Source organism: Sinocyclocheilus rhinocerous, unplaced genomic scaffold (genome assembly GCF_001515625.1).
Source record: "Sinocyclocheilus rhinocerous isolate Xijiao unplaced genomic scaffold, SAMN03320098_v1.1 scaffold3410, whole genome shotgun sequence".
Taxonomy (NCBI): Eukaryota; Metazoa; Chordata; class Actinopteri; order Cypriniformes; family Cyprinidae; genus Sinocyclocheilus; species Sinocyclocheilus rhinocerous.
In genome coordinates, this window is record NW_015654529.1 from 105,248 (window position 1) to 116,987 (window position 11,740).

Consider the following 11,740-nt stretch of genomic DNA (forward strand, 5'->3'; position numbering starts at 1 on the left):
TTTTAATATTTGGTTTTGCAAGTTTTAAGACATGTCTATAAATTAAACAAATGAACAACAATAAATTAGGCGTTCTTGTCAAAAGAACAGCTAATGAGGTGATAGAAGCTGTGCTGCATTGTCATGGTAAGATAAAGAGGAACTCGCATTGTCTTTTACTGCTCCCTTTGCCATTCTACATATATTAAACTGTATTTAAAAATGATGACCAGCCTTAAAAAAAACTACTGTAAGTTATGATACTAGGCTAAGGTCTTGTCATTTCAACACTGGACGACTGCATTGCTCTATCAACTGGCCTTCTTATCAGTGTTGCCAAGTCAATTGGGCTACTTTAACACTGGTGGTTTTTCATGTCCGTGGGTTGAAGCGACTCCAATAACATGACATTTATCCCCTGGAATTCGAATTTTAGCAGGGGAACCATGCCAAAAACCGCATATTTTTTACCCCCCAGAACGTGATTTTTAACTGGGGACCCCCTCGAAACAACATCGGGCTAGTTTTGAGTAGCGATTGGGCGGGTTTTCTTGTGAAAACCTGGCAACCCTGCCTTCTATCCAGTGCAAGGTAATACAGAATGTGGAGGCACATCTGGGCTGCGTTTCTCAAAAGCGTAAGCTTAAAGGGATAGTTCACCCCAAAATGAAAATTCTGTCATTAATTACTCACCCTCATGTCGTTCCAAACCTGTAAGACCTTCGTTCATCTTCTGAACACAAATTAAGATATTTTTGATGAAATCCGAGAGCTCTCTGATCCTCCCATAGACAGCAACACAACTGTAATGTTCCCAGGTCCAGAAACGTAAGGACATCGGTAAAACAGTCCATCAGTGACTCAGCTTCAATTTTGTGAAGCTACGGGAATACTTTTTGTGCGCAAAGAAAACAAAAATAACGACTATATTCAACAACTCTTCTCCCCGAGTTACTGTCTTCCGCCATTTTGGAGAACGTATCACAACGCATACGCATGCTTTCCCCTAAGCATAAACAACGTTAATTACGCCGATTACATTCATGCACATACTGTACGTTCTTTCCACACAAAAAGTATTCACTGATGTCACATGGACTGTTTTACCGATGTCCTTGCTACATTTTCTGGACCTGGGAACATTACAGTAGCGTTGCTGTCTATGGGAGGAACAGAGAGCTCTCGGATTTCATCAAAAATATCTTAATTTGTTTTCCGAAGATGAACGAAGGTCTTATGGGTTTGGAACGACATGAGGGTGAGTAATTAATGACAGAATTTTCATTTTGGGGTGAACTAACCTTTTAAGCGTAATCGTAAGCTAAGTTGATCGTAGAGACCATTGGTGGCAATGGCTCAGGGTTACGATGCTTTTGGGAAACGCAGCCCTGGTCTTCAGTCATCCCAAGAGAACCCATATCACACGTCTCCTAAACTCACTCCACTGAAGTCACACTTCTACCACAAGCAAGCACTTAAAGGGACGGTTCAACCAACTGTTTCTTTCTTCTGCTGGATTCAAAAGAAGATATTTTGAAGAATGTGGGTAACCGAACAGTTGCTGATAGCCATTGACTGCCATTGAATTTTTTCCCCCTTCAACCACTCAACAACCTTAACCAAGGCATTTAGTAACTAACTAACTAACTAAATGTTTTGGTTACACAAGCTTCAGTCTGGATCCAGAACACCTGAGAAGAGATGATGCCAACCCCTCAGAGGACCTCAGATGATGCCAACCCTGAAACAACATACAGAACTACCACATTTTGCTATAAGTTTGATTGCATCATATAATAATTGCTGTTAATACTGTTCATCGTCTGTTTGATTACGTCTTTAATTGATTTTGCCATACATTTCTGCCATATGTACATTAACTGACAGTCACCACTGATAAACTACCACTAAATATTGTAGAAACTTAATTTGCTGAAAAGTTGCTTTGCAATGATTTGTATCGTGAAAAGCGCTGTACAAATAAACTTGACTTGACTTGACTTTTGCTTAGTGTCACTAATATAGTATGACTGTTCAAAGAACCACCTAAACTAAGCATCCTGTGCATAAAACCTCTAACATAACGTTCTGAGCATAAAACTTCAAACACATTAAAATCTGTCTTTCTGCATTGTAAATTTTTACCAGTTTTTACCATACTTTCAAAACAAAAATTAAAATAGGAAAAATATGCAATATGAAAATAATTGAAGACAAAATGTTTTACTGAGAAAAAACAAGATTTGGTTTTTAAAAAGCCTTTTTCCAAAAGGTACATCTGGAAAAAGGGGGGGTCGTCTTATAATCAGGGTCGTCTTATATTCGGGCCAATACGGTACGTTACTTAGTTACTTTTTGTGTAAAGTTACTTTTTATGGTTACTTTTTAAATCTGGGCAGGGCTTGCTTGTTTGTTTTTTAATATAAAAAGCTCTTCTTTTACAAATGTAAAAGCCCTTTCGCACCAAAAGTGAAATAAATACGCCTCAGGCTGAAGGAAATGTAAATCCACGTCTGTACAGTAGAGGGCGCAGCTCAAACAAATTGCATGAAGAATATGACGCAGGAGAAGAAAGTTCAACACTATTCAGCAATAACAAAACAGTTTTCTTAATGAACTTAAACCGTTAATGGATAATTAATTGGAGGAGCATGGGCGCACCGTCCGCAGAGAGCAAAAGCTAGCCTATCAGTAGGCTACCGCAAGAGCAATTCGCGAGCAGACGCGGGTTACGGTCATAGCAGTGTCTCCAGCGCGGCTGGCCGCGCAAGCTTTGATGATGACAGCTAATTCACAATTTACCAGACTCACTCACTGCATTTCATCCCCTGCTTTAATAGGGTTACAAACTCTTTTCATGCTATATTAATGTTATAATGCATATTGTGTCATGTTTATCAAAACGCCTCTGCACTTACTCCCGATTTCTCTCAACATGGCAACACGAGAGCTGTTAGCCAATGAATGGGAAAACAAAGTAACTGACGTTACTTATTTGAAAAAGTAACTCCGATATCTCCTTCTAAATTAAAAAGTAATGCGTTACTTTAAAAAAGTAATCCGATTACATAACTCGCATTACTTGTAATGCGTTACCCCCATCACTGTGTATCAGTTGTTTTAAATTTAATACATGAATTTAGTTAACTTATTAATTATATGCATAGCCTGGGTTTGTTAAATTTGTTGAATATGTCTGTTTAATGATAGTAAAAAAAAACTATATTTATATAACTATATTAAATGTGTTTTCATAATTTCTAATTAAGACATAGGATCATTTTCTGATAAATAACTTTACCTGAAAAGACATTTGTCTGCTGATCTTCTCGAAAATAACTTAGTATCTAAATTACATGTTTAAAAACAATTAAAGTGGCCCACTTTACCTGAAATAACTTGCCTGAGTGAAGCGTATCAGATGACCTTATTTTGTGAAGTGTGCTGAACCAATCGGAGCTGATCACGGCTGAAGAGTCCACCAACGAGAGTCCGCGGGAGGAGCGGCTCTTCATCCGCGTGCGGAAGCGCCTCAAAGTCTGGCTGACCGTCAAGAGCTCCATCAGTGCGCCTCTGTGCTCCTGGATGGACTGCAGCAGCGTCTGAAACTTTCCGGCTGCGGGAAACCACACTGGATTCGAGCGTCTCGGGTCTGAACGCAGAAGCGGTCATCATGACGGAGGAGCAGGATAAGTCCGGCGCGGAGCCGCCGTGCAGTCCAGCCGGCTCGTCCAGCTCCATGTCCCCGGAGGAGTCTGACTCTGACGCGCCGGCATCCCCCGCCGGACCCGGCGTGATCACGAAGCTGGAGCGCGAGGACGACCGGTTCCCCGTGTGCATCAGGGACGCGGTGTCCCAGGTGCTGAAGGGCTACGACTGGTCCCTGGTGCCCATGCCGGCGCGGGGCAGCGGCGCGATCAAGAGCAAGCCGCACGTCAAGAGACCCATGAACGCCTTCATGGTTTGGGCTCAAGCCGCGCGCAGGAAGCTGGCGGATCAGTACCCACACCTGCACAACGCCGAGCTCAGCAAGACCCTCGGCAAACTCTGGAGGTGAGTTCAATCACTTTATTATTATACATGCATAAACACACACACATCATTATTAATATTGCATTTTAATATTACAAGAAAAACTTAATCTTCAAATGCCTTCAAATAAATAAACATAAAATGATGCATATAGACAACGCCCTATAATAATAATAATTATTATTATTAACTCATTAAAAAAATTTAAGCTTGAGATGTACATTTTTGGTTACACTTTATTTTAAGGTGTCCTTGTTACAGTGTAATTATACATTTAAGTACTGAGTGATATTAATTAAATACATGCACTTACTTTAGGATTAGCGTTACTTGCATGTAAATTATGCATCATTCATTGTTATTATAATAGTAACTACATGTGTAACAAGCGCACCATAAAATAAAGTGCTACCAAATTTCCTGCAATTATCCTGAGTTCTATAACAAAATGCATTATTACTTAGAAATTATAAAATGTACATATTTAAATGCATTTAATCTCTGTCATCTTTGGACGTAATATTTAAGCAATATTTGAAGAGTTCAAATGCAAAAGCCTTTAAGTGCCATCTGAAATGTTCTTCTAAAATGAGCATTTTATGTTCAGTTATTTCACTTTAATGTCAATGAAAAGAACCTATTCTTAGCCAAATTATTAGTAAGCGAAATGACTGAACCTACACATAGGAGTATGAAAAAAATGCTCATTTTTGAAGAACATTTCAAACAGTACTTAGAGGCTTTTGCATCTGAACTCTACATTTATACTTTCTGTAAATTATTCAGTATCTTTTGATCTTAAAGTCTAAAATCAGTTATATTTTGTCATGTTTGTGTGTAATTCAGTCATATTTTGTGTGTAAAGTAGTGGGCAGCATATTTGACAACATATTTCTGATCCAATTCCCTTATCTCCTCAGTAGTTTTTTTTTTTGTCTGTTTCCTAACTTTCCTATCAAATAAAGGTAGAAAATCCCCAAAATATAACAAAAAAAACCTGAATGCATTGATAAATATCACTCTGAGTGAAAGTGAATCTTGACCGATGGTCACTCGACAGGCTGTTGACGGAGAATGAAAAGAGACCGTTTGTGGAGGAAGCCGAAAGACTGAGAGTTCAGCACAAGAAAGATCACCCGGATTACAAATACCAGCCGAGGCGACGAAAGAGTGTGAAGCCCGGTCAGAGGTTGCAAAGGGGTGGAAAATGTCCGGGAACTTTCCAAAAATCCCTGGAATATTCCAAAAACAATCCTGGAAAGTTTCCAAAATTTCTGGAATATTTCCAAAATTTACTGGAAAGTTTCCACCTTTTTGCAACCCTAATTCTGTGTAAATACTGATTGCATTTAGTGGGCAGCACTCCGACATATCTCTCCTCTGCAGTTGCTTTTGTCAGTTTCCTAACTTTCCTATCAAATAAAGCTATAAAGGCAAAAAATATCACTTTAAAATCTGATAAATATAATAGTTAATCTCGACCGATGGTCACTCAAAAAGACTGTTGACGGAGAATGAAAGACGCTATGTGATGCATACAAATGTATAACTCCAGCTTCATTATTATCCTCAGGCCAGCCTCATGGACCCCCGACACCTCCTACAACGCCCAAAACGGACTTCCATCACGGAGGAAAGCCAGACCCCAAGCATGAAGGCAGACGTCTGCTTGACGGCACGCGACAGAACATCGACTTCAGCAACGTTGACATCTCAGAGCTCAGCACGGACGTCATCAGCAACATGGAGGCCTTCGACGTGCACGAGTTCGACCAGTACCTGCCTCCGAGCGGCCACGCCGGAGCCGCTCCAGACGGTCAGGGCGCCAGCTCCTACGCCTCGCCCTACAGCCACCCTGCCAGCTGCGGGGCCTCCTGGAGCCGCAAGGGGCCCGTGGCGTCCTCGCCGCCCGGCACGAGCGAAGCCAGCCAGCACAGAGCTCGCATTAAAACTGAGCAGCTGAGTCCGAGCCACTACAGCGAGCACTCGCCCGAGTATGGCGTTTACAGTGCTCACGGATCCTCGGCCGCCTCCGCCTCGTTCGCCAGCGACTATACAGACCTTCAGAGCTCCGGCTACTACAGCCCATACGCCGGCTACCCATCCGGTCTCTACCAGTACCCCTACTTCCATTCCTCACGGAGGCCATACGGGAGCAACATCCTCAACGGCCTGTCCATCCCACCCTCCCACAGTCCCTCCGCCAGCTGGGATCAGCCGGTTTACACCACGTTATCCAGGCCGTGAGGCCCGGCCGCTTTGTGCTGCGTCCCTTACTATAATGAAGGACGGTCGCCGTGATTTCGCCAAGTAAGACGTGTTCCTGGATGGGGTTGGGAATCGAAAATCAATTCCGATTCCATAATCGGATACTTAAGGTCAGGAATCGGATACTTGTCGTAAAATTCAAATTTCAATTCCACTTACCGATTCCTTTTTTTTAGTTGGTGAAAAGGGGCTGTTGAAAATGTAGCCTAGCTATTTGTCTTTGAATCATTCATTCAAGAGATTCGTTCAAATACACTGATTCATCCAGTAATGAGTCTTGAGCGAGTCATTGAATCGTTCCATTCATAAATTCCATGAGATTTTGTTTAGTTGTCTAATATTTTTTCTTCAGAATTGTGAGAGAACTTTTAAAAAAAGACTCAATTTGTCCAGAATCGTGCCGCTCTATGTTGCACACCAACAGCTCTTAATCGAGTCCAGTTTTTATGTAGCCGGCTGATTTTTGTTCATGGTATTCAGCAGCCGTTCAATGTTTTGCAAAAAGAATATGTTTGATATCTAAATGTTGGACTCTATTTTTTTTAACCACATTGGAATCAAAACAGGGAATCGGTAAGAATCGGAATCGATAAGCAGAATCGGAATCGATTCAATTTAAACGATTCCCAACCCTATTCATGGATCAACATCTTTTGTTGATCCTGGATCAACATTATCGTCCTAACGTTAGCCCTACCTCTAAACCTAACCCTACCCATAATTTAGCCCAAAAATCAGAAGGAAATGATAGTTGAATAAAACCTAACTCTGGTTGTAAGGCTAAAACTGACATTATCTGTAAACTTATCCCTCAATTCTGATTGGTTGCTGGGAATGTTGTTCCAGGATCAACAAGGACGTTGATCCAGGAACATTTTGCACTCGGTGAAATCACGTTCACCAATGAAGGACGACGCTAGCTGAAGGGGTTTGTGCCAACTAATTGAGCGATGAGTGCCTGCTGATTTTTCGACACATCAGAACATTGACGGTTGGTGCTAAACGTGATGCATTTGAAGAGCCAGCAGAAATCCTCTGTGAGGACTGCCGGACGCTCCAGGATCGGGACCAATGAATATTCCGGAAGCGTTAGCTTCATTCAGAATCTCGCTGGTTAATCCTTTTTTTTTTTAACCTAAAACATGTTCATTTTTAATTCGCTGTTTCATATATATTTATGTTGTGTTGTCATTTTTTATCATTTGTTTCTGTTTTACAGTACTTACAAAAGCTGAAAGGGTGGAGGGCTGAAATGATTTCGATAAACAGCCGTATCTTTTTGGACATTATTTTTGAAAGCATTCCTGTGTGTGTGTGTGTGTGTGTTAATTGTTAGCAGTTATTTTCACTGTTATTTTACGTATGCATCATTTTAGTGAGCACTTTTAACACGTCAAAGGCTCTTCGGTTGCAGCAAGCTCATTAATAATTGCATTTATAACATCGCCAGTCGTTGATATCACGTTTGTTGGCATTGACCGTCTTGAATTAAATCGGTTTCGTTTAATTATATAGCAATCCGTTGAACATTTGAATTACCTTTTAGGCTGTGAAACACAAACACACAAAACAGTGGTTTACTCTACGTTGTTTTATTCTTGTGTATAATTTAAAAACGACTTCTCTTTTGTTAACAGGCTCGCTCTTACAAAATGCTAACAGCAATCGCTGGCAATATTTGTGAAGAAAAATAAATTTATTTTAAAATTGTTTGTCTAAACTTTCACTAAGCTGATGGCTACTATTGTGCTTGTGAATACTAATTTTCAAAAAGCAATTGTGTTTAATTTCTTTTGGTGTCTGTTTTTGCGAAAACAGTAAAAAAAAAAACATTTCAGTAAAATTAACCGATAAATGTTTTTTTTACCAAGTTTGAATAAATTAATGAGTTTTTTTGGAAATACCGAGCAAATATGTATACACCAAAAGATATTAAATGATTGTTATACTTTGGGAAATAATAAGTCTCTGTTTGAAGCAGCTGCTGCAGTGACATTCTTAGCAGCAGTTTGTCTTACATCTGCAACTGAAGCAGCTGTCAGCGTAAAGACAGGCTGCCGTGATTTTATTCAACAAATGCTTCTGTCGTTTTCTGACCATGTCTAATTCTAATAACATTTTAGTTACCATTTTGTAAGACATAAACAATGTTTACCGCAAGGACAAGCGGTTTGGAAAATGGCTGGATGATAAACAACACTACAGGCTTTTTAATTATTTTAGTGTGGTTCATTTCAAGCGATACATGAGCAAAGTTGTTTGCATTTTAGAGCCGCATTCACAGATGAGAAAAAAAACCAGTGTGATTCTAAGTGCATATATGAATGATCAACATGCTACACATTCCCAGTCGTTATTGTAATTCTGTTTAATGACGTGTTTTGAGAGAATTACATATCTGTCCATTCCAACACAATTGAAGCAGCTGCTGCAGTGACATTCTTAGCAGCAGTTTGTCTTGCATCTGCAACTGAAGCAGCAGCAGCTGTCAGCGTAAAGACAGGCTGCCGTGATTTTATTCAACAAATGCTCCTGTCGTTTTCTGACCATGTCTAATTGTAATAACATTTTAGTTACCATTTTGTAAGACATAAACAATGTTTACCGCAAGGACAAGCGGTTTGGAAAATGGTTGGATGATAAACAACACTACAGGCTTTTTAATTATTTTAGTGTGGTTCATTTCAAGCGATACATGAGCAAACTTGTTTGCATTTTAGAGCCGCATTCACAGATGAGAAAAAAAACCAGTGTGATTCTAAGTGCATATATGAATGATCAACATGCTACACATTCCCAGTCGTTATTGTAATTCTGTTTAATGACGTGTTTTGAGAGAATTACATATCTGTCCATTCCAACACAAGTTTGACACGAAGAGGAAAGTCGTATTCATGTTCCATAAATATATGCGATATTTGTAGCAATAGCTAACAATACATCGTATGGGTCAAAATTATAGATTTTTGTTTTATGGCAAAAATCATTAGGATATTAAGTAAAGATCATGTTCCACGAAGATATTTTGTAAATTTCCTACCGTAAATATATTAAAACGTAATTTTTGATTAGTAATATGCATGGCTAAGAACTTAATTTTGGACAACTTTAAAGGAGATTTTCTCAATATTTAGATTTTTTTGCACCCTCAGATTCCAGATTTTCAAATAGTTGTATCTCGGCCAATTATTGACCAATCCTAATCAATGGAAAGCTTATTTATTTAGCGTTCAGATGATGTATAAATCTCAATTTCCAAAAATTGACCCTTGTTACTGGTTTTGTGGTCACATATTTCACTTTTTAATCTTGTTGTAGTCATACATGGAACTTGTTTGTCAGGACAGAAACTCGGATGAGGAAAAGCATGGAAATGCATGTCAGCTGCTGAGAGATTCGGAGCGTCCGGGGCTGTGCTCTGCTGGGTTGAATTTCAAAGCGGGGTCTGGCATTCATGCCAAGCAGTCCGGGGAGGAAACACGGTGCCACCGCAAAGAACTGCTGAATTTTAATGATCTATTCTATTATGTGCTGGAGGGCTCTATTGTCTCTCTTTCTCCGGGAAGTAAGAAAAGAATTAATTGGACAGAAAATGGAGGGGCAGGAAAACTGACAGTCATTAGGAGGGATGTGAATGGATGATTACACGCACACGGCTGGATTTCTTCCCCATACTGTATGCTTTAACAGGAATACAGCCCGATGACCAGTATTGCAATTAGGAAAACTTCAGCTCATAATCGTGACAACAGCGATGATAATAATAAAACGGATAATTAATGAGCAGATGGGATGTGGGTGGCTTTAGGAAGACTAGTTTTTCTCTCGTTTCCTCTTGCGTTGGCCAGATAGTTTGAGGAGGAACTCTTCAGAGAGAGCAGACGTGACTCAAGCGCATGAAATAAAGGCACTCGGGTCTCATTTCACTCTCAGACATCCTTTAGAAATCAGCTTCTGCACAGTGAAACACAAGTGATGGATAACAAACACACACAGGGTTTACTTAGTTATTTAAATGGGGACATTCCATAAACCTCTATCGTTTTAATATATAGCTAGTTATAAATGCTGCAAACTTTCATACAGAAAACGTTCTGCATCTTAAATTTTCAATTATAATAATACAGAATTAAGTTTTTTTAAAATCTAAAATGCACAGGATAAGGAGATGGAAAGTACAGTTTGTACAGTAGAAAAACCATGAAGTCTATGGAGAGTATCCATTAAACATGGAAAACGTGTGTGTTGTTTTAGGAGGAGAAGCCCGGTGGATTTGTTGTGAGCTTGAGGATTCTGGGAACTTGGGACTGATTTGCAAGGGAAATGAAATAGACTTGAGTGTGAATCCACTTTCTCTTTCTGCAGCCACTTTTTGGATTTCTTATAGTGTTTCCGCTTTGAATTATTACCTCAAAACTACAACAGAGAAAAATAAGCGTACAAGTCTCACTAAACGTCACTGTATTTGAAACAAGATTTGCCGATAACTATTTAATAATGTCATAAAAGATGGTTAGCATCTCAAAGCTCGGCTTTTCTCACTACATTTTTCCGATCCCTGTTGAAAAAACCAGCATATGCTGGTTTAAGCTGGTCCTTTTGCTGGTTTATGCTGGTCCTTTGCTGGTTTATGCTGGTTTAAGCTGGTCTTTTGCTGGTTTATGCTGGTCCTTTTGTTGGATTATGCTGGTCCTTTGCTAGCACATGACCAGCATAAACCAGCAAAAACCAGCAAAGGACCATTTTAAACCAGCAAAGGACCAGTTTAGACCAGCAAAAGGACCAGCATAAACCAGCAAAGGACCATTTTAAACCAGCAAAGGACCAGTTTAGACCAGTAAAAGGACCAGCATAAACCAGCATCCCAGCGTCAAAACATACCTAACCAGCATATGCTGGTTAGGTATGTTTTGACGCTGGGATGCTGGTTTATGCTGGTCCTTTGCTAGCACATGACCAGCATAAACCAGCATCCCAGCGTCAAAACATACCTAACCAGCATATGCTGGTTAGGTATGTTTTGACGCTGGGATGCTGGTTTATGCTGGTCCTTTGCTAGCACATGACCAGCATAAACCAGCATCCCAGCGTCAAAACATACCTAACCAGCATATGCTGGTTTTTTCAACAGAAATTCTCAGAACTGCTTGTTCAACCATCTATTCACACATTTATGCACATCATTAAAAGCAAAAGGAAAAGAAAGAAACCACTACCTCGTTATATACATTCAATTCAGTGATACACATGGATTCATTACGTGTTTATTTCTACACAATGGGTTTGTCACAGAAAGATAATGAACTTTCCTTGAGGAAATGGAGGGCTAAACAGAAGATACACCAGAAGGTGTGTTCAGGTATGCATCTATTGTTCAGACCTCCATCGGCGTGTAGGACTGCTTTCACTGCCCCTGGAATGCTGTGTGTGGGAGGAACATTTGCCGAGAGCTTTCATATTC

The 11,740-nt window shown here is 39.9% G+C and overlaps 1 protein-coding gene across 1 annotated transcript; it reads left to right on the top strand.

Moving 5' to 3' along the window:
* Positions 1 to 3,652: 3,652 nt before the first annotated feature.
* LOC107717584 (SRY-box transcription factor 8) lies at positions 3,653 to 6,348 on the top strand. Its single transcript, XM_016524392.1, is given in 3 exon segments — positions 3,653 to 4,032; positions 5,072 to 5,220; positions 5,483 to 6,348. Coding segments are annotated over 3 exon segments (1,305 nt in total). The 3' UTR covers positions 6,259 to 6,348.
* Positions 6,349 to 11,740: the final 5,392 nt, after the last annotated feature.